Source organism: Heloderma suspectum, chromosome 5 (assembly GCF_057233095.1).
Source record: "Heloderma suspectum isolate Gila_16-S chromosome 5, 16-S_ref, whole genome shotgun sequence".
Taxonomy (NCBI): Eukaryota; Metazoa; Chordata; class Lepidosauria; order Squamata; family Helodermatidae; genus Heloderma; species Heloderma suspectum.
Window position 1 is genome coordinate 125,898,414 of NC_139462.1, and position 22,832 is coordinate 125,921,245.

The following is a 22,832-nucleotide window of genomic DNA, read 5'->3' on the forward strand; positions in this document are numbered from 1 at the left end:
TCGAAGATGAACGGGGCGGTTCTCTCCTTTCTCCCTTTTAATTTCTTTGTCTCAAGGAACAAGGAGCTGGCATGGATAACCATGTCTACCCAGAAGTAAAACACATTTTTTCAATGAGGCTTATTCCTGAGAAAGTCAGCAAGTTGCTTTTGGGTTCCCGTTGTAAAAAGAAAAAGAAAAAATCTCCATGCAGCTTCGTAGTTTTACACTCATTTCTGCAATGCCTTTCCCCTCCCCGATTCTCAGGCAGGCAGAGATTTATTGATTTTAAGAGCTGATGGCCCCCAAATGACCCCTAATCCCACCAGGACAATTATCATCATCATCATCATCATCATTAGCACTGCTGCTGCTCAGTCATTCACAATATTGCTTTTCTGGAGGAGTGCTATGGTGTGCCTTTGCATTACTTCACCCGGGCTTAGGGGTGCCGCAGCCACTGGAGGGGGAGAGGGGGGGATGTTTGCATGTCTGCTCGGAAGTAACTCCTCCACTGCATGCAAGCAAGGGGGGAATGCCTTTTGGTTCAAAGCTGCATGGCGGGGGGGGGGGAGCAGAGGGCTAAAAAATGGAGATGCGCAGGTACCTGGAGCCTTCTTGATTTTGAGCTGATGGTTTGAATGTATGCATATACAGGATCATCCCAAAACCCACTCCTCATTCTCGCCCATTGCACTTGACTGAGCTGGGAAAGGAGAACAAGGGCAGACGTAACTCCTATTGACTTAACAAAGCACAGAGTGCGGAGATGCGGGGGGGGGGAGGGGAGCCTGTCTGTCTGTCTGTCCACACGTCCACAGCAATTAATTCAAGTCCTTTAATTCACCCCGACTTCCCATGAGAGAGAGCATGCGAGTGAAGGGGTTCAATAAGCATTTCTACTCGGAAGGATGTCATGCCTGTCCATTGCACTTGACTGAGCAGGGAAAGAAGAACTGGGGTGGAGGCCTCCGCTTATTCGCTGCCCCGAACACACGCAGGTCACAGCGCTGTTCTACTCGCCCGCTCAACCCCAAACTAGTGCGGCTTTAGGTGTGCTGTGCCCAGTGCAAGCAGTTCTGTGTTGCTTTACTGGCTACCCTGTCCCACTGGAGAAGCAACCTGAATGGATGAGACTCCAGATTAAATTGGAAATGGATCATGAAGCATCTCCATGTGGACGGGGCCCTAGTGTTACTGCTTAAGTGGAGTTGCGCCGGGAGGATGTTGGCACATCTCTGCCATTGCTGGGGTGTTACTGCTGAAACTGAACTTAGCTTAGGACCTCGGTTTATTACTTCCCAGCAATTCCAAAGGGCATGTAACTCATGCATAGCAGCCTCCCACTCCATATCCTGATATAAAACCCACATTTGCAAACTTGGTGCAACCACTCTCACCAAGTGCTCGTGATAGGTACTCGGGTGTCCCACAGCTCTGACTGACTGACCTCTTAATGTTTCTCTGCACCTCTTCCTCAGTGGTGTTTTCTCCAATGGAAAGGCCACATACCTTCTGGAGCCTCGCAACTCACCCAAGCACCAAGAGGTAAGGAAGGCCTGGCACAGGCTGTAATTCCATCACTGCCGCATAGACACCTCTCTTGGGTTTCATGCCCAGAGGTGAAAGGGAGGCCATGGGATTAGCTGGCCTCTTGCTTACTCCCCACAACTCTACGCCTCTCTGAGCTCTTGGAACTTGTTCTAGGGCAAGCTCTTATAACCTGGGCAATGCTCAGGGCAGGGCCTGTGGAGCAGAATATTAGGTTTAGAATGCAGACCTAAGTTCAGATCCCTGCTCAGCTATGAAGCTTACTGGGTAACCTTGGGTCAGTCATTATCTCTCAGTCTGCCCTACCTCACAGGGTTCTTGTGATGATAAAATGGGATAACCCCATATGTGCTGCTGCCTTGAGCACACTGGACAAAGGGTGGAATACCAATACAATAAATACGTTTTCTTTATGCTTTCTTGCCATAATATGATTAATATAATATAATAAATACATTTTCTTTATGCTTTCTTGGCATGGCAAAGCTCAGGGAAGAATGTCAGTTTAAAAATCATGAATCTTCACATGGCCAACTTGCTGAAAACTTAAAAAAAAAAAGTATTGCTTCCTCTTTTTTTCTTAATATAATGTGTATTGTGAAGTTTATTTCAAAACATGCATTTCTCCCTTCCTCAGAAGCAACTTCATATAGTAGATTTCTATGATTGCAACCCTCTGGTATTCAGCAGTAGAAAACAGGTGTCTGAATTATATATCTGCAGAGCTCTAGTATTAGGGTACAAATTCAGTATGCATCTGATGTCTGTCCCCAAAGAAATTAGGTTCTTCTGTAGGTAGTAAATTGCTGCATATGGGTGGTGTGTATTTAGGGCATCCTCTGTACATGCTTTCTTTTCTCACTCAGCCTAATATATGTCCATCCATCCCTTCGCACAAGCAGTGTGGAAGAGTTTCCCTGGGTGCCTCCTTTCACTCTTGTTTCCATGGCAGCAAATGGAAGGAGATTCCACTTGCATCTTTTCCATTCCCTCCTTGGAGAGTCTTCAGCCTCCACATTCTCACCCGTCATCCACTCCAGCATGTGTCTATTAATTTGCTCATATATCCCTCTACCTCAGGGTGTCATTTTTTGAGAGCTTGTTTAAATGGGTGGGAAAGGTTGGGGGAGAGGAGCGGCTTTTGGCACAATAATATGTAGGACATATTTTAGCAAAAGCATGGAGGAAAAAACAAAGTGACAGTGACATAAATTTGAACTGGGACTGGAACACCAGCATGTTCAGAATTGTTATGTGTGAATCAGGAATAAAGGAGAGCGTGCCTCTGAGCATGAGCAGGCTGTCCTTCACTACTGAATAACCACAAAGTCCCTCTGCTGAGCGTGCCTGGATTTTAGTCATCTGCACAGGTTTTGAATTGTTGGAGGTGAGTGGAAAAAGGCTTCCTAGCCAGAAGGGGTAATTGTAAGCAAGCTTGAGGCCAGACATATCTTGTTGCAGAGGTTGGCCTTCTCTGCTCTCAAGCTGCCCGTTGATCTTTTGTTCCACATGGCTTCCCTTCTTCGCATCTCCTCAAGCTCTCTTCCCCTCTCACGGTTGGGGTAGGGAGGTGTCCAGATTGCTCACAGATCCCATTTGTCTCCTGGATGGATACTTTAGGATTGTTTTGTTTTATAAACAGAGGTACTTGGGCTCAAGCCGGCCTGCAAAGCATATCAAAACGGAGGCGCTTGGGCTCAAGCTGGCCTGGAAAGCATATCCTCTGACCAAGATACCCAGCCCTAAATGTGCTAGGAGTTGGCTGCATAACTTAGTGAACAGGGTGGGGGGTGGGATTCATTTTAAATGGTCACACCATCATTGTAACAGCAATTAAACCAAAGGTATCCATAGTTCTGTCTAGTCATGTTTGTGTGGGCCAGTTTCAGTTAGATCAGTGGTTTTCAAACATTTCAATTTTATGGAACTCTTTATATATCAGCAGACAGACTGATATAGTGTCCTTCAGATGTTTTGGACTCCAACTGCCATAAGCCCCAATCAGCATGGTCAGTGGTGAGGAATGCTGGAGGTTGTAGGCCAAACAACTGGGGGGCACCAGGCTGGGGAAGACTGATATAGTAGTGGGTGATGAGAAAGACCTTTTTCTGCCTGAGCCCCTGCAGAGCTGCCCTCTGCCAGTCAGAGGGCATCTCTATACCAGCCTAAAACCCTGCATTTAAAATGGGGCTTTCTGCTTCCATTTTAAATGCAGGATCACAACTCCCCTTTTCACCTGCTTCCTTTCCCCCCTCCCCTATTCCTCTTGTATCTGAGTCTTCCATTATCTTTCATTGATCTCACTTCTCTTGCCACTTTTCCTCTTTTCAGGGAGGGAATTGAAGTGGAACACAACGGGGGGGGGGGGTAACTTGATAGCTCATTATCTGCGGTCTACTTAAAAATGGAACAAAGGGCATTTAGTGCAGGAGACGCCCTGAAGGGACACGGGCATCATGTAAAGAGCCAGCAGACTTCTGTGAAGGAGCAATCTGAATCGCAGGATAAAAGCTCCCTGTGAAGAAAGCCAGAGTAGCGAATGCTATGGGGTGCAGAAGGGAAGGGGGGTGACATGGGGTAGAGACCCATTGGATGAAGATATGAGGATATAGCTGAGAGATTGGGTGCAGAAAGGAGGGAGCTCTCAGATACACAGAGAAAAAGAGAGGATAGCTTTGGAGATCTTTGCCTATGGGCAGGAAAATGGAAAGTAGGGCAAGAAAGATGAGGATGCAGAGAGAAAGAAAAGGGAGGAGAGGTAACAGGGGAGGGGGTCAGGCCGTTTCTACATGAGGCATTTATTGTGCACTCATGATTGGCCAGCCACAGAAGTTTGCAGACCATTACATGTCAGCATCCAGGGACCCTCCTGCGCTATCCCTGGTGTAAGGCGCCACAATTTAAACTTCTTTTAATCAGGTTTGAATAAACCATGTGGTTTGTTCTTTAATGTAGAGGAGCTCAAAGAGACCTGCAGTGGTACAGAGAGAGAGGAGACATGAGAGAAACAGAGAAAAAGAGGATTAATATAGAATGGGTCAAAAAGAAAACATTGAATTATTGTAGACATACAGCTCTTCTGAGTTAGGGTAGAATTAACAGGTGTGGGGACTGAAATCATGGAGGCAGGCTCTGTCACCCTCCAACCCACCCACATCCATTTGAAGGTCTGCCCCTAACTCATACACATAGGATCTTTCTGCGTGATTGGGAGTTCCTCTTTATTCAGGATTCCAATACCGTAGAGAGGTGCATACTGTTGTACGCATTTAGGCTGTCTTCAGACCTTCAAACAAACATGCATAGGTGGAGCCTGCCACAACAGTCCTGCTCCCTCCCCATATATGGCTCCCTCCACCATAACTGAGAATCTGAGGGTACTTCCACATTAAGGGGTCCTAGTGCTAAGAGTCAAAAGGCATTGTGCAGCTATTCTGTCTTTTTTCCTTAGTGGATTTTTCTCAATAAGAAAAAAAGAGGGAAGAAGCAGCGGGAAAACACGGGAGGGTTAAGTGTGGAAGATGATGTCTTCTGGACCCCACGTAAAATTCCATGAATTGCATAAGGCGATGGTACACTAAAAGCCCCCTCTGGAAGCCTATATAGATGTGGGCCTCGGAGTGATTTGAATTGTTCACTCCTGAGATGAGGGATATGTAAATATGTGTTTCTGGTTTCTATTGCTTCAGCAAGAACAAACAGGTATTTTAAGAAATCATGTTTAAGGTGTTATTAAACAGAAGTAACTATTTGTGACTATGGCTAAGGGGAATAAGAGGTACTCACTGTGCTCTCCTTTTAAAAGAGGGAGGCCTGAGCTGTTGCAAATTCCCTCTTCTTTTGTTGTCTGCAGCAGGGCCCCCTCCCTCACCAGATCTACCAGATACCTCTACCTCGCGCTTCCCAGGGCTGCACAGAACCAGGTAAACTTGATGGTCTCCCAAAGGGACCTAGGGTACTTTGTGCTTTAGGGGTTGGAGCAAATTCTGAGCATTCAAACTTTAATGGTACATATAAGTAATATCCAGTTCTGTTTTCTAACTACCAAGGATTCCTGAGAGGAAGCATACTAGCAGAATAATATTATTTATTTAGTATATTTCTATACCACCTCATATGGGATGTGAAAATGTTTTGTTTATTAAACTCGGCATGGCTTTTTAATTCCCATTTTAAATGTCTTTTTATGTATTTATTTAGGTTTTTTTAAAATACATACATGGCTTTATATATATATCCATAGCAATGAATACATATAAAATGGATATATATATAAAAATACAACTTCCTTGCAATAATACATAAGCTTCAGCAAAAATGGATCAGCTATCCAAATAAGTATCCATTCGAAGGTTAAAATACTGAAAATGTTGTAAGGCCCTCAATCCATTGCATTATAGGAGGTTATTCTTCCAATGTATTATCATTTTTTTAGGTGTCAAAAGGGCCCAGAGAATCCATTTACACTGACCATTCCTTAATTTCCAGGGAGCAGGTAAATAATTTAAAATAGTGTATACATCAGCAAAGATTAAAGACTGTTCCAGTACAAAATTTATCCATATAAATTACCTCCCCCAAAGAAGCAACTAACTGGACATTGCCCAAACTTATGTTTAAAAGAACATTAGCTGCATTGCACCACCAACAATTAGCTGAATTAGATAATCCCTTATTAAAGGGAAGTTGTGCTGTCAAATAGGCATGAAAAAAAGTTTTTGTTGAGTAAGACAGGGCCTGAGATCCATAGACCCGACAGCTGTAGGCGCCAAAGCAGCAGTCCACTGATCAGTCCACTGCATGCATGAGGCCAGATACTAACTGGGACAGGTCCATGGCTGTCATGGCAGCCATTAAATCCTGAGCCATACCCACTGAGTGACCTCAGCATGAACATTGAATTTCCCCAGCACAAGGAGGCTTGAGATCACCCCAGCTAGCTGAGGAAGGGAAACTGTTGGGCAGCAGGGTGGGCAGCACACCAGCACAATTTTATTGTGGTTGTATTGTTATATTGTGGTTTTAATGTTCTATATATTTTAAATTGTTTTATTGTGTGTTGTTTTGGTTTTAATTTTTGTGAACTGCCCAGAGAGCTTTGGCTATTGGGCGGTATAGAAATGAAATAAATAAAATAAAATAAATCCCTACACTATCCCAGCCTCCAGCTGCAGCAATATTCACTTAAGATGGGCAGACTGCGAGGTGGAGCATCTGGTTAACAAGACTGGTTTTATAGACTGGTTCCACCCCACCGCTCCATCCCCCATCCCTAGTCTGCTGTACCATCTTATGAGTATCTTAGTGGACATAGCTGAGTGAGACAAACTCCCCCGTCTTCTGTGAACCAGATCTCCATGATACAAGCCAGACCAGATCAAATCCTGGATGATTGATGTTTTTCCTACAACTGACCTGGCATGAAAAAGCAGGACTCTTTAGGCTGGAAGATCTACCCGTTGTGTGAGCGGAACACGCTCCTTGTTCGTTGTCTAGCCAGACAATGGATCACACTAGACATGGGTAAGACTCTGGATCTGAAAGCGCTTTATTGCACGGCCAGCAAGGCACTCTGTCAGCAAAGGGGCAGAGAGCCCCGAATGTTCAGTGGGGCGGGCTTTTATACAGAGAAATGTGTCACATATAGGGAAGAACTCTAGCCATGCTCTAGTAGCCGCATTACTTGGAGGCTTACACACAGCCTCTGTTATCTGGAGAGGAGCTGAATGTTCTTTCCTTGGACATAGTGGACGCTTGCCAACTACTGACACTCAGTTACTGCACAAAGTACAATGTTATCAGCTCACAGCACAGTGTGTGAGCTGCGATCCTCTGGGGAGGAATCTTCACTCCCCAGCAATTCCCAGGACAGCCTGCTGACAGCCTGCAATCTGCTTCTCACAAGACTGTGGAGCCAAGACAGGATGACCTAGCATACAAACATGGAGTAACTCTGCTTCATACTAAACACAAGCCATTCTGGGATACACATAACACATTAGGGGTGAGGTTAAAGGATTCTTTCCACATACCTTCGCTGTCATCATGGCTTCCTTGGTTAGATTGCAACCTGAAAGTGGGGAGGACCAGCCTATCCTCTTTTCCCTGTAACAGCCAGTTTAGAATCTCCCACCATACTGCAATAGACGTGATGGTGCAGCACAGAACACGTTCAGAGGTACGTTGAAAGGCATAAAAGTTGTCAAGGCCATGTAGCACAGCACTTTTTAACAAGACATGACATGGTGCATAGGAGCTGAGAAGGGCATAGAAGTTGGCAAGGCCATGCATCATACCAGTCTTGCAATACGTTACATGATGTCTCAGCACAGAACACATACAAAGCAGCACTGAAAGGCATAAACATTGGCAAGGTCCATGTGACACAGACATAACATGGTGCAACCAAGAAACAAGGAGGACCTTCCACACATTTTGCACAGGAGTTTTATAAAGAAATAAAAGTTGGCCCTACCACCTATGTTGCACAGGAGCTTTTTAAAGACACATTTTGTGACCCACTGAGGCATGGGGGCTTTCACAGACATAAAGTTGTCCACTGAGGCACACGCTTTTTAAGGACATGAAATTTGGGAAGCAAAAGCCAATAATAATAACATTTTAAAGTGGATTGGATTGCAGATTTTAAAAACCCCCAACAAGCACAAATGGCTTAGAAAAAAGAATGGCCACCAGCCAGCACAAATTTTAGAAGAAAAAAATGCCCACCAGCCACCATATGTGGCTCAGAAGAAAATGCTACTGCCCCACATCCACCATAACTGTTTTTTTTTTTTAATCCACAGGCACACCCTTGCCAGAAATACAATTAAAACAGCAACAACAGCAAACCCTCCCCCTCAGAATAAAAGGAATAAAAGAAAATAAGTTTACAAATGGTTCATAATTGTTCTGGCTGGCTCCTCTCAGCAAAGGCTGAACTTGAAGAAAAAGAACTTTGAAAAACGATAAGGGCACACGTGCTCATTCACTCACAGACCCACACAACAAACTAAATCCGCTTAAAAATAAAAAATTAACTCTCCTCCAACCTGACGGGGTGACAAACCTACCCCAAGTGAACTTTTCATTGCAGAATTTACACAGAAGTAGACCTACAACATAGTCCTCCCATGTTGTTGTATATTGTCACTTGCACAACGTACCCAAATTTCAGCCTCTTACTACTTAGCTGTTTTCTTTATAAAAACAAAAAACACACCTGGGGCATAAAATATCCAAAGAATCTGTTCATTTTTCCATTGGGGTGTCTTTTTGCCCCAAACACAAGCAACGTCCTGGGGTGTAAAAATGTCCAATGGGTTTTTCCAAAGAAGGCTGGTCTAGGGAAGCCGGCTTAAGTCCTCTGGGTGTCAGGAAGTTGGCACAAGCTGTGGGATTTCATTAGGGAACATTTACCTCACCAGGGATAGATTTCTTATGGGGTTAAAAAACACCTCAAATGACCAAAAATGTTAGGGTTTTTTAGTAATAATGAAGTTTTGCCTAAAGGTTTAACTTAACAGTTTATGATGTTTTTCTAATATTTCTAATATTTTGAGTTTAAAACACACTGCTTCTGACACCACAGACACATTTGAGATTCTGGGTCATTTTAAAATTCCAGGATACATGGGGAAATGGTTTGGGGTAGTAAAATGACCCCAAACACATTTGTGTATATATTTTAGGATTGTTGGATGAGGTTAATCCTCTGAAAGCAAGCGATTCATGATAAGCCAACCAAAGAAAAGAAAATGTCTGAGCAACAAAAGAAAATAAGCAGTCCCCCAGTAATTTTTACTGGCTGATTGCCTGGCCCATCTGCCATCTACAGCACTTCTAAATGGCCTATGCAGCATTACCGCCACCATTCTACCCCCCTTCCCCGCCCCATTTCTTCCAATTGGCTAGAGGACTGCTGGGCAATTCAGCTTCCTCTTTTTCTTTTGCAAACTTCCTGCCTATCTGGGTGGGGCAGACAGTGCTCTCCAAGATGCTTTTTGTCCCCAGTGTCTTTCTGTGAGGATGGCTCTGCGCTTGTGCGCGTGCACATGCATGTGCAACAGAAGGGAATGATGCTGGTACCTGGCAAAAATACTCTGCAGTGGCAGTTGGCTAGCCAGCAAGCAATCCGTCATGTTGATGCTGGCCATGTAGGCAAAGGGGGACACAGTGGGTTTGCTGCAAAAAAAGCCCCTTTCCCCTCTGTGAGGGCGGCAGGCCCCTTGAATATAGATTCTCACCATGGCTCCCTGGTGACTTCTAGCAGGGATCTGTGACTGGCGAGTTTAGTTGATTTAGCTCACTTGGAAGCTGCTGTTCCTGCCTGTTTTGCACAATACAGACTATAGCCCAGAACGGCTATTGAAATGTGCTTTCCGTGGAAGTTTTGGAGTTTATTTTATCTGTCCCATCTTGTAGTGTGTGACTGGCGAATTTGGTTAATTTGGCTCCCTTGGAAGTGTCTGTTTCTGCTCTGCTCTGTTCTGGATGTGTTTGGGGCGTTATGGGTTAATAATAATACAGTATTGCAAGGGGTTTAGTCCTAAAATGTTGTTCTGAAGTGTTTCTAACACATGCCACTATTTCTGGCATGCTATTTTAATGTAAAGGTCCGTTCCAGCTTTTACACTGACCCAAGTTAAAGGGGATTTTCCTGTTGCCAACACTGGTAAAGCAACAATGTGGGCATCTGTTCATATGTTTACCAAACATTACAAAACTGATGCTGTTTCTTCTGCGGATGCAGATTTTGAACGTAAGGTGCTGCAGCAAGTTTAGTGACCAGTCCCTTTTAGCCCACCGTGGAACTGCATACTGCTCTGCTAAATTCCAAGGTAAAGGAATGCCCTCCATGAGACTCTGGCGAAAATGGAGATTTTCTTACCATTGAATTTCTGTTCTCAGGGCCTCACAAAGAGAATTCACCCATCCTTTTCAGGGACCAGTTCTCAATCACCTGGAGGGGGAGGGGGTTGGTTCCAACTTCTGCTGATGCTATACATGCTGTGGTGGAAGGTAGGGACCCCTGGGTTCAATTCCTCCCTACCCATTGTGATATGTGTATATGTATTTATCTGCAAGAAGCCTGCAGCTCCTAGTTCCTCTTTCCTTTCTGGAGGCCTGGGCGGGGCCTTTTCTCTGTACTCTTTGTGTGGGTCTTGGAGCCAGGCATTCTGGTGTGTGGCTCCTCCAGAGTTAGTCTCCTCTCACATATGTGTCAATAAAGTGGGAACTTCTGTGCGGAAGTGTGTCACCTGGAGAGCAAGGCCTGGCGGTGGACTGCAAGGTAAGCAGGTAAGCTCACCCCCACTCTAACCACTCCCAAAGGTCATTACATCATTCTTCTTATGTATTTTTGTGTTGTGTCATTTTGGTTTTCAGGCCTTTTTATGCTACCGTTTTGTGCCTTATTTCTAGGCGTGGTTCTGTTTTGTTTACTTGCAGCGTGGGGTTGCGCGGTTGCTTACTGCACCAGTCTGGTTTTGGAGGGCAGGCCACCTCCTCCCCTTGCAGAAGCAACATTTGCTCTGCCTGCTGCCATCTCAGTCATGCTGTCTGTTAGGTTCTGAGGGGAAAAAAACATGGTAAGAAGATGTCCATTTTCTCAGACTAGGAATTCCTTTATCAGTAGCCCATGATTGCAACTAAAAAGACGAAGAAAGTAAAACAAGAAACCATGAAATAAAAAAGGGTTTCTCTTGATTTCAAATTATTTTTACAGAGCAAATCCCCCAAATCACAATCAAATCACAGAATACATCTGCCTCCATGGACTGAACCAGAAAAATCATGGATCTGCTTCTTGTGGATGCAGCCATGGCACAAAAACGTAGATTCAAGGCAGGGATCCTCATGATTTTGACAAGAAAAATACCCCCAAACACCACCACATCACAGATCACATCTGCCTCCACAGACTGAACCATAAAGATCACAGGTCTGCCACTTGTTGGCACCTCCACAGCACAAAAACAATTTAGTCACAGAGCACATCTGCCTCCATGGACTGAACCATGAAAATCACAGATCCGCCACTGGTGGGTGCAGGCATGGCACAAAAACATAGATACGAGGCAGGGATCCTCATGAATTTTACAAGAAAAATACCCCCAAATGCCATCACATCACACAGCACATCTGTCTCCACAGACTGAACCAGAAAAACCACAGGTCTGCCACTCGTTGGTGCCGCCACAGCACAATAACTTGGATTAGAGGCAGGGATACTTAGGGATCCTCGTGTATTTTACAAGAAAGATACCCCATATCACAGAACACATTTGCCTCCATGAACCATAAAAATCACCTGTCCGCCACTCATGGGCACAGGCATGGCACAAAAATATGGATCGGAATTTTATATGGAATCCACATGAAACCATGTTCAAATCATAGATCACATGGATGCCTATGCACTGAACCAAGTTACTGATCCTGTACTTGACTGTTTCACTACAGTACAAAAGCATTGATTCAAGGCACGTATCCTCAGAACTGCACCTTAAAAATCATGGATCCTGTAATCCCTTTTTTTAAACCCTGGGTTTTTAGGAATGAGTGAGCATGCTAGTACATGCTGCCTGATCTCTCCTGCTGTGAATGAGAGCAGCTAAATAGTCCAGGAATGTTTCATCCCTGGGTTGTTTGTTGTGATTCGCAAACAAGGAAGTCTGGCTTGTCTCTTCCAGAACAAGCACGAGAAATAACCCCAAACCAAGCCATTTCTCTGGGTTGATCATGAATAGACAAACCAGAGTTCCTGGTTTCATGTCACAACAAATTAGGAAGAGGCCAAAACATCCCTGAGTTGTTTCAGTGCTCCCACTCAGAGCAGAGGCGATCAGGCAGTGTTCACCAGCATGCTGCCACACCCACAACCCAGGATCGTTGTGATAAGTTTACTAGGCCTCTTTCTCCAAGCCCATAATCAAATCAGCTCTCATCCTTCTATACTCACTGGCCTCTAGAAAGCATGTATCCATTGGAGCAAGGTGTTCCCATGGGATAAGAACAACAGGTATATGAGGAAGGGATCCCCATGAATCATCTTAATAGTTTTTTACATGGAACACCTAAAATAAAATGTTAAGTCACACCTTACACCCTTATCTATGGAGGGCACCATAAAAATCAGGATAGATCCAGCTTCCATGCGGTGCAAGCTTTGATCAGAAGCATGTTCCTCATGATTCTTGCACACAAGCCCCACCATGTGATCATAATGATATAAAAAGCTATCTCTGTGGCACAAGATCTAATGATCTTCATGGTTTTTGGAGGCATGCCTACCATCTAATTACAGCTCACATCCACCTGCACGTAATCCAATACAAGTAGGGTTGTACAGATTTTGTTAGATCCTTTCTGTCTGTGTTTGTCAGGTGTCTTTAATTCCATTGGTAGTATGTTTTATAGCATCCACTCTGACTCCCAGAATTATACTTCTTCCACCCAAGGAGCCAAAAGCAATAACAATGTTGCTTGAAATAGGTTACTCAAAATTGCTGATAATAAATGTATATATACCACCAAAGTAAACCAAGAAAGAACATATGGGCTTTGGGATGAACTGGAAGAGTATGTTTTGGAACTGGAAAGTCCATATCCCTCTGCTTACATTTTAGTAGCAGGAGATTTTAACCCCTCCCCCACCATCCTGTACGCAGAACACATCATGCGATGTGCTGGGCTTGATGAAGCCAAGGCTGGAGTTAAAATTGCTGGAAGAAACATTAACAATCTCAGATATGCAGATGATACCAGTTTGATGGCTGAAAGTGAGGAGGAGCTGAGGAACCTCATGACGAAGGTGAAAGAAGAAAGTGCAAAAACTGGGTTGCAGTTAAACCTCAAAAAAGCCAAGATTATGGCAACCAGCTTGATTGATAACTGGCAAATAGAGGGAGAAAACGTGGAGGCAGTGACATACTTTGTTTTTCTAGGCGTAAAGATTACTGCAGACGCTGACTGCAGCCAGGAAATCAGAAGACGTTTACTTCTTGGGAGGAGAGCAATGACAAATCTTGATGAAATAGTGAAGAGCAGAGACATCACACTGACAACAAAGGTCCACATAGTTAAAGCAGTGGTATTCCCCGTAGTAACCTATGGTTGTGAGAGCTGGACCATAAGGAAGGCTGAACGAAGGAAGATAGATGCTTTTGAACTGTGGTGCTGGAGGAAAATTCTGAGAGTGCCTTGGACTGCAAGAAGATCAAACCAGTCCATACTCCAGGAAATAAAGCCAGACTGCTCACTCGAGGGAATGATATTAAAGGCAAAACTGAAGTACTTTGGCCACATCATGAGAAGACAGGATACCCTGGAGAAGATTCTGATGCTAGGGAAACTGGAAGGCAAAAGGAAGAGGGGCCGACCAAAGGCAAGATGGATGGATGATATTCCGGAGGTGACGGACTCGACCTTGGGGGAGCTGGGGGTGGCGACGGCCGGCAGGAAGCTCTGGCGTGGGCTGGTCCATGAAGTCACGAAGAGTCGGAAGCAACTGACCAAATAAACAACAACATGCCATCCTAGTGCACATGTCCCTAGCGGGTTCCCGCTTATTCCCTCGGTTCCTTGAGACTAGGGATGTACGAAAGGCACTTACCTTTCGCGGATTATGTTTATGGTTGGGGGGGAGGCGTTCCTTCCCTCCCCCTGGAATCCTCACCGGGGGGGAGGCGTGCCGTTCCTCCCACCCCCCCGGAATCCTGGCCGGCCGGCTGTGCTCCGCAGGGATTCAGCGGACATCCGGCCGCTGGCTAGCAGGGACGCAAATGGCGGCGGCTACCGGCCGTAGCCGCCGCCGTTTGCGTCCCTGCAGTCAGCCGTGATAGGCTACATAAACATTTACGTAGCCTATCACGGTGTTTTTTTTAAACCTAGCCGTGATAGGCTACGTAAATCTTTACGTAGCCTATCAAGTTGTTTTTTTTTTAAACTGGAAATGGCGGCGGCGGCGGCTGGTCGGAAGACTGGAAGTCCACAGAATTTGCACAGAAGAAGCTGGTTCGCAGCAAAAGCCACAGGTCAGATAAACAGAAATCTGAACTCATTTGAATCCGTTGCAGATTTTCCCAATATCCCTAACTAAAAATATGCTGTTCTATTTCTCTGCTCTTTTCCTGCTAAGAAGTGGTAAGTCAATTAGGAGTACAACATAAACTAGCAATACCACGTTAAAAATTACAAAATAAAATAATAATATACAAAACAGCACCCATATATTATTGTATAGTAATGTACAAAACAGCACCAATGTGTCTAAAGAGAGCAAATATGCAGATTCAGGGGGATAAAACCACAGTTTCAATTATCATTAAAAGCCTGGTGAAGAAGGATGCTCTTCACCATTTCTCAGAAGGTGGAATGAGAGGAGGCCAGGCACATCTCTCACGGAAGACAGTTTGTTGCCAACACAGAGACGGTCCTGTCCATTGTACCAGTGAAACTAACCTCGGACTGTGGCAGAATGCGAAGCGGAACCCTCCCTCCAGCTGTTTAACAGGTGGGCTTGATCACATGGAGGCACATGGTCCGTCACATAATACTGCTTGGGGCCAGTAATGCTTCAGAGATGAAGACCAGCATTTTGAACTTGGCACGGAGACACACCCGGAGCCAGTGCAGCTTAAAAAGTATAGGAGCAATTCGCTCCAGAAAACTGACTGCTGACAGCAGCCTGGGAGCTGTCCACCAATATACCTGGATGGCTACTAGATCACTGCAATATGAAAGGAAGAAGAAAAAAATCAGTTGACTGTTGGTATGCTGCATTTGCTGGTTTCTACATGACCGGGGGCAGAATCCAATGCAGCACTTGGGTGTGCGGCCAGCCCTACCAGTTTTGTTCCACTTGTGGCTGCTACCGGCGATTTAACGCTTCCGGGATCAACCCAAAATGAGCGGAAATGCTCTGGAAGGGGGCAGATCAGCGGATTACACTCATGTTTCCCCTTCCAGAAAGGAGCATTTCCACTTGTTTTGGGACTCACCCCTGGAAGCGCTGAATTGCTGGTCCGCAGATCAGCGGATTACACTCATGTTTCCCCTTCCAGAAAGGAGCATTTCCGCTTGTTTTGGGACTCACCCCTGGAAGCGCTGAATTGCTGGTCCGCAAGTAGTAGGGAGGCCGCTCGTGCAACAGAATTGGCAGGACTGGCCGCGTGCAAACCAGAATCAGCAGCCAGCTCCACTAGCAGATGGGCAGCATTGGATTCTGCCCTTAGACGCTACAGTTTAGGAAGTTCAATCCCTGAAGGTCTCCAGGTCAGAGGACTTTCCGTTTTTATGACCCAAGGATGTGGACAAGGTGCTGGTTTAAGTTAGCCCAAGCCCCCTTGCCCTTCATGGCTTATGACATCCAGAAGGGAGGGGATGACTGGCTGCTTTTGAGAGGTCATCAGTTCTCCCCTACTGGTCGGAGTGGTGAGACCACTTCTGAAATAAACATCCTTGGATCCAGCAGATCTGAATAATTATAGGCCAGTAGTTAGCATCTCCTTCCTGGGCAAGGTGCCTGAGAGGGTGGTGGCAGATCAAATCCCAGCACTCGTGGATGAAATTGGTTTTCTAGATCCGCCTTCAGTCAGAGTTTGGGCCTGGTTTCGGCACAGAAAATGCAGTGGTCACCCTGTGGGATGAGCTTTGCTGGGAGAGAGACAAGAGGGGTGCAACCCAGTTGATTCTCCCCGACCTCACAGTGGCTTGTGATACCATCAGCCATGGCATCCTTCAGGAGAGGCTGTCTGAGTTGCATGTAGGTGGTCCAGCTTTGCAGTGGTTCCATTCAGACTTGGATGGCCATTTACAGAAGGTGGTGCTGGGGCGTGTCTGCTAAACTCCTTGGCATGCGTTGGAGCCCAACAAGGTTCCATGTTGTCCCACATGCTACTTAACATCTGCACTGAAACTGCCATTAGGAGATCTAGAGAGGCCATTAGGAAATCTAGGGTGCAGTGTCATCAGCATGCTGATTCAGGTGGGGAAATGGATGTGTTTAATCAGGGCCTGGCCATGATAATGGACATGATGAGGACAAATAAATCCAACCTTATGTTGCTTTTTCTGCAACAGACCATCACAGTGATCCGTCCGGGGTGGATTCTGATTCTAGGTGCTTCCAGATGGAGGGCTCCTAGCGCTATGAAATCATTGTGCACCTATTACATCTTTTCCTCCTTCTCTGACTGTTATCCCGGCAAGAAAAAAGACAGAAGAAATGGTGGGATAACATGGGAGTGTTATAAAGGAAGATGTTGCCATCTGGAGCCCCCCCCCCCTTAAATTATGTGTTTGAGGCACGGAGATTGCAGAATAAAAGCATTATGTGGAAGCACCTTCAGTAATACATAAAGTAGACCCATTGATATTAATGGGACATAGGTTAGTCATTACTAACGTAATTCACGTTGATTAGTATCCAACGTTAGTCCTATGCAGACCAGATCAAGTGAAATGAACGGGACTTAAGGCTCCTGCATTTCAGTGGATCTAGTCTACATAGGATCTACTCTACATAGGACTAACATTGGATACTACCCATTGACTTCAGTAGGTCTACTCTAAATATGACTAGGTCTGTATCAAAACCAACTTAAAACACTGGGTGCTTCCTCATGAGGCTTTGTTATGCAATCATTAACAGAACTTTAGAGAGGATCCAGATGACATTATTGTCCATGTACAACACTCATGTTTACACACTAGTTATCCCATCTTTTTTCTAACCAGAAAAAAAAAATGAAGGAGGAAAAGAAGAAATAGCCTTTGGAGTGGTATCATCGGGAGCCCTTCGTCCAGAAGCACAAACAAATTCATAATGCCATAAGTTTACATGTGCTGGGGTTCATTTCATCAGGTGCATTACATGCTTTCCTCAGTTGGGAGGATGTATATATTAATGCATGACTTAGAGGAAAGAAAATAAATTGTAAACAGTTGGGCCACATGACAATGAAAAGAAAATAGTAGAAGAATGTGATAATTCAGTTAAGTGATCATTCACAACAGCAGTAATTAAGGATAATTACACTATCATCTTAACAATGCAAAAATAGCCTGTGCAGGTCAGGAAATCATTGTCCTTATTCATGCACAAATGGTTAAAATCAAATGCTTTGATAAGTTACTATTCAGTGGTTTCCTGCTGGTCTGGTTGAAACTCCTTTGGTGGAGAACCGCAGCTGTCAGGTCAGTTTCAGTTGGAGAATAAAGCAACATCTCTTATGTTGAAACCACTGACACTTACAGAACAATCCTATACACGCTTCCCTGGGAACAAAGCCCATTCATAGAACACAGTGTGGTTTACTTAAGAGTAAACATGAATAAGAATGCACAGTTCAAGTATGATCATACCACAGGATATGGTTGGCCACAAGAGTTTGTTGGTTGCAGTTATGATGATGATATTATCCATTCAGTCGTGTCCGACTTCTGGCGATTCTATGGATCATCTCTCTCCACGTATCCCGATCTTGTACTATTTCTTTGAGCTGTTCCGTGCTCTGGCTGGTATCAATTTTGATGGTACCTAGCCATCTTGTTCTTTGGCGGCCAGGTTTCCTTTTTCCGCTAACCAATCCGAGCATAATTGCTTTTTCTAGTGAGTTCCTCTGCTTAACATGGCCAAAATAAGTCAATCGCAATTTCATGATTTTTCCATCCGGTGACATGTCTGGGTTTATACATTCCAGTACTTGCTTATTTGTTATCTTAGCTGTCCAAGGAATGCGCAGGAGCCTTCTCCAACACCACAGCTCAAATACATCAATTCTCTTTCTGTCTTTTTTCTTCATTGTCCAACTTTCGCATCCATAAGTAACTATGGGAAACACGGTGGTACAAACTAATCTGCATTTAGTTGTCAAGCTGATGTCCTTGTTTTTCCATATTCGGTTCATGCTCATCATTGCTGCGCAACCCATCGCAATTCGACGTTTTATTTCTGGGCTGCATTCACCGCTGTGATTGATCTGCGATCCTAAGAAAATAAATTATTCTACACATTCAAACTCTTCACCATCAACTACTATGCTGATATTTCCGTTCTTCACAGTGAACATGGGCTTGGTCTTTTTGATGTTTAAGGAGAGGCCAAACTTCTCACTCTCTTCTTTGATTTCTCTTCTAACTCCCTTCTCTGGTTGCAGTTACACATTAATGTTAATCAAATAATTAATTGAAAATGTATCTGTTACCACAACATGAAATAAATGATTTCAGAACAATTTTGTTCCCATAATCAGTACAATCTTTCAACATTTACATGTTAAACTACAAACCCATACTCATTACCATCGACCATAAAAAAGAAAAGGGCTGCCATCATACTGCTTTTACTGTAGTCTGATTCTATGAATGTTCCCAGAAGTAAATCTCACCAGGTCCAATATGGCTTACGCACAGAGGGGGCGGGGCCAGCAAGCATGCTTCTGAGTTAGGGATATCCTTGTTCCAATACGTCTGGCCCTGACTGTATGTGGCCAGTGATAGCACTAGAAAAACCTTGATTCACTGCATCACCACAGTGCAAAAACATGTATCCCCTTCATTTTGACAAAGAACCTCCCACCCCCACCAACTGCAGTCATGTCATACAACATATCTGTGCCCATGGGCTGAACCATAACATTAATGGACCCCTCACTACACAGTGACATCTTGGCTCAAAAATATGTATCCAAGTCACAGATCTTCATGGATCCTCTGCTGTTTTACAAAGGATTCCCCCCACCCCCCAAAAAACTATGGTTAAGTGAGAGAACACATCTGTTCCCACAGACTTCACTGTGCCACCATGGTGCAGAAAACTGGATCTGGGGGGCCATCTACATGGCACCAAGCTCCTCTCCCACAGTTCAACTGCAACGAGGAACTTTTTACTTATTGAAGAAAAATTAGCTGACATAAAAAAATGATCAAAATCTGTTAATGATGTATGAAGAGGGTGACTTAGACAGCTTTTGGATTCACATTTAAAAAATGCATCCAAACAGCTAAAAAAGCGTTAAAAATTCTTCTGCAGTTTTCTACTACATACATTTGTGAAATATCCTTTTCAACGATGGCAAACTTAAAGACAATGAAATGTGGAAGCTTAAAAATGCTTGATGACGAAATGTGAGTGTCTTTAATATTCCACCAAATATTGAAAAGCTGTGTTCATCCCATCAACCTCATACATCCCATTAAAATGGTAAGTAGTTATTGGTGTTATTCAACTTTTTAAAATTCTTGCATATATTTACATACTGTTACTCATAAATGACAACAATGTATGTTATTATCTTACAAATCATATATTTTTAAAAATATAAATGAAAGGTTTTCATAAGATACGTTGTGTCCCCATACATTTCGTTATTACAATTTACGTATGTGTCTTTATAGAATCATGGAATCATAGGGTTGGAAGGGGCCTACAAGGCCATCGAGTCCAACCCCCTGCTCAATGCAGGAATCCAAGTCAGAGCATCCCTGACAGATGGCTGTCCAGCCTTGTCTTGAACGCCTCCAGTGTGGGAGAGCCCACCACCTCCCTAGGTAATTGGTTCCACTGTTGTATTGCTCTAACAGTCAGGATGTTTTTCCTGATGTTCAGCCGGAATCTGGCTTCCTGTCATTTGAGCCCATTCTTCCGTGTCCTGCACTCTGGGATGATCAAGAAGAGATCCTGGCCTTCCTCTCTGTGACAACCTTTCAAGTACTTGATAAGCGCTATCATATCTCTCCTCAGTCTTCTCTTCTCAAGGCTAAACATGCCCAGTTCTTTCAGTCTCTCTTATAGGGCTTTGTTTCCAGTCCCCTCATCATCTTTGCTGCCCTCCTCTGAACCCTCTCCAGTTTGTCTGCATCCTTCTTAAAGTGTGGTGCCCAGAACTGGACACAGTACTCCAGATGAGGCCTAACCAGTGCTGAGTAGAGGGGAACTAGTACTTCCCGGGATTTGGAAGCTATGCTTCTATTAAGGGAGCCCAGAAGAGCATTGGCCTGTTTTGCAGCCACATCACATTGTTGGCTCATATTCAGCCTGTGATTGACAACAATTCCAAGATCCTTCTTGCTTGTAGTGTTGTTGAGCCACGTATCCCCCATCTTGTAACTGTGCATTTGGTTTCTTTTTCCTAGGTGCAGAACTTGGCATTTATGCCTATTAAATGTCATTCTGTTGTTTTCTGCCCAGCACTCCAGTCTATCCAGATCAATTTGAATTTTGTTTCTGTCTTCCAAAGTATTAGCTATCCCGCCCCATTTTGTGTCATCTGCAAATTTGATCAGCATTCCCTGCACCTCCTCCTCCAAGTCATTCATACAAATGTTGAAGAGCACTGGGCCCAGGACTGAGCCCTGCGGTACCCCACTCGTTACCTCACCCCAGTTTGAGAAGGTTCCATTGATAAGCACTCTTTGAGTCCGATTCTGTAGCCAACTGTGGATCCACCGGATCGTTGTTTCATCTAGCCCACTTTGAGCTAGTTTGCTCATCAGGAGATCATGGGGCACTTTGTCGAAAGCTTTGCTGAAGTTGAGGTATATGATGTCTACAGCATTCCCATGATCTACAAGGGAGGTGACTTGATCAAAAAATGAGATCAGATTCGTCTGGCAGGACTTGTTTTTGACAAATCCATGTTGGCTTCGAGTTATCACTGCATTGTTTTCAAGCTGCTTACAGATGGATTGCTTTATCATCTGCTCCAGAATTTTCCCAGGGATTGATGTCAGACTGACTGGTCTGTAGTTCCCAGGTTCCTCCTTTTTATCCTTTTTGAAGATAGGGACAACATTAGCCCTCCTCCAGTCATCTGGCACTTCCCCCGTCCTCCATGATTTCTCAAAGAGAATAGACAGCGGTTCTGAGAGTTCTTCTGCCAGTTCCTTTATGACTCTAGGATGCAGTTCATCTGGCCCTGGAGATTTGAACTCATTCAAAGTAATTAGGTGTTCCTTGACCATATGCCTATCGATCTCAAGCTGCAATCCTGCCCCTTCAGCCTGTACTTCGCCTTTGCCAGGAGGGTCATAGACCCTCTTTTGGGAGAAGACTGAGCCAAAGTAGGAATTGAGCACTTCTGCCTTTTCTTTGTCATCTGTTATCATTTTGCCATCCTTATTTAATAGCCGAACAATCATTTCTTTCCTCTGCCTTTTACTATGCACGTAGCTGAATAAAGCCTTTTTGTTGTTTTTAGCATCCCTCGCTAACCTCAGCTCATTCTCAGCTTTAGCCTTCCTGACGCCATCCCTGCAATTCTGTGTTCCCTGCCTGTACTCTTCCTTTGTTGCTTGGCCTTCTTTCCACTTCCTATATGTGTCCTTTTTTGTTTTCAGGTCATCCCTAAGCTTTTTGTGAAGCCACATTGGCTTCTTCTGTTGTCTTCCGCCTTTTCTTCTTGTTGGAATTGTTTGTAATTGTGCCTTGAGAATTTCACTTTTTAAAAGCTCCCACACATTTTCTCCTTTTCTCGTTAGCGTCGCTTGCCATGGGACCTTACTGATCATTGTTTTGAGTTTATTAAAATCAGCTTTCCTAAAATCCAGGGTACGCGTTTGACTACAGTTGGCTTTTGCTTCCCTTAGAACCAAGAACTCAAGTGCCACATGGTTGCTTTCCCCCAGAGTCCCTGTAACTACTACTTTATCCACTAAGTCATCTCTGTATGTTATCTCTTATAACAGGTTAGTTTAACCTCCGGTTTGCTAGTAAAACAGAATTACCGTGTCACGAAATGATGCATGTCTAAAAAGTGTGTCACCAACACGAAAAGTTTGGAAAGCTCTGCTCTAGAGGGTTCTGCTATCACTGTGTCGCATCAGCGCAGAACAAAGCAGGCAGGCGAGGAAGCAACATGTTTCTATACTGCCCAGAGAGCTTTGGCTAATGGGTGGTATAGAAATAATAATAATAATAATAATAATAATAATAATAATAATATAGACATTACTACAGTGCTTGTCCAGGAATTATCAATGGGATACACAGATGTAACAGTCGAGACAAAGGTGGGATACAAACCGAACCCATGGTCATCGTCAATGTTTTCCTGGAAGCAAAAGACTAATATCTTGTCCATGACAGAAGAATCAAACAGAAGCTTCCCCTTTTACAGCATATGGGCATATAGAAACTCTCTCTCTCTCTCTCTCTCAAGGAATAAACACTGACTCACTAACTCATTCAGACACAACAGCCCAACAGAACAGGACATGGCCGCACATGCACAGCCAGTGCTGGCCCAGGACATTTTGCTGCCTGAGGACCAGCAAATACCTCCCATTTCTCACAGGAT

The 22,832-nt window shown here is 44.4% G+C and overlaps 1 protein-coding gene across 6 annotated transcripts in view; it reads left to right on the forward strand.

Moving 5' to 3' along the window:
• The window catches only part of ADAM11 (ADAM metallopeptidase domain 11), a 147,745-nt gene that overhangs the window by 53,932 nt on the left and 70,981 nt on the right, over positions 1 to 22,832 (forward strand). For 3 of the 6 annotated variants that reach the window (XM_084857198.1, XM_084857197.1, XM_084857195.1), the window contains 2 exons: positions 1,461 to 1,527; positions 5,384 to 5,453. In XM_084857198.1, coding sequence (XP_084713324.1) covers positions 1,461 to 1,527; positions 5,384 to 5,453 — 137 coding nt within the window. Of the gene's footprint in view, positions 1 to 1,460; positions 1,528 to 5,383; positions 5,454 to 19,932; positions 20,086 to 22,832 lie in introns of all 6 variants that reach the window. The other 3 variants (XM_084857194.1, XM_084857196.1, XM_084857199.1) reach the window with 3 other exon arrangements.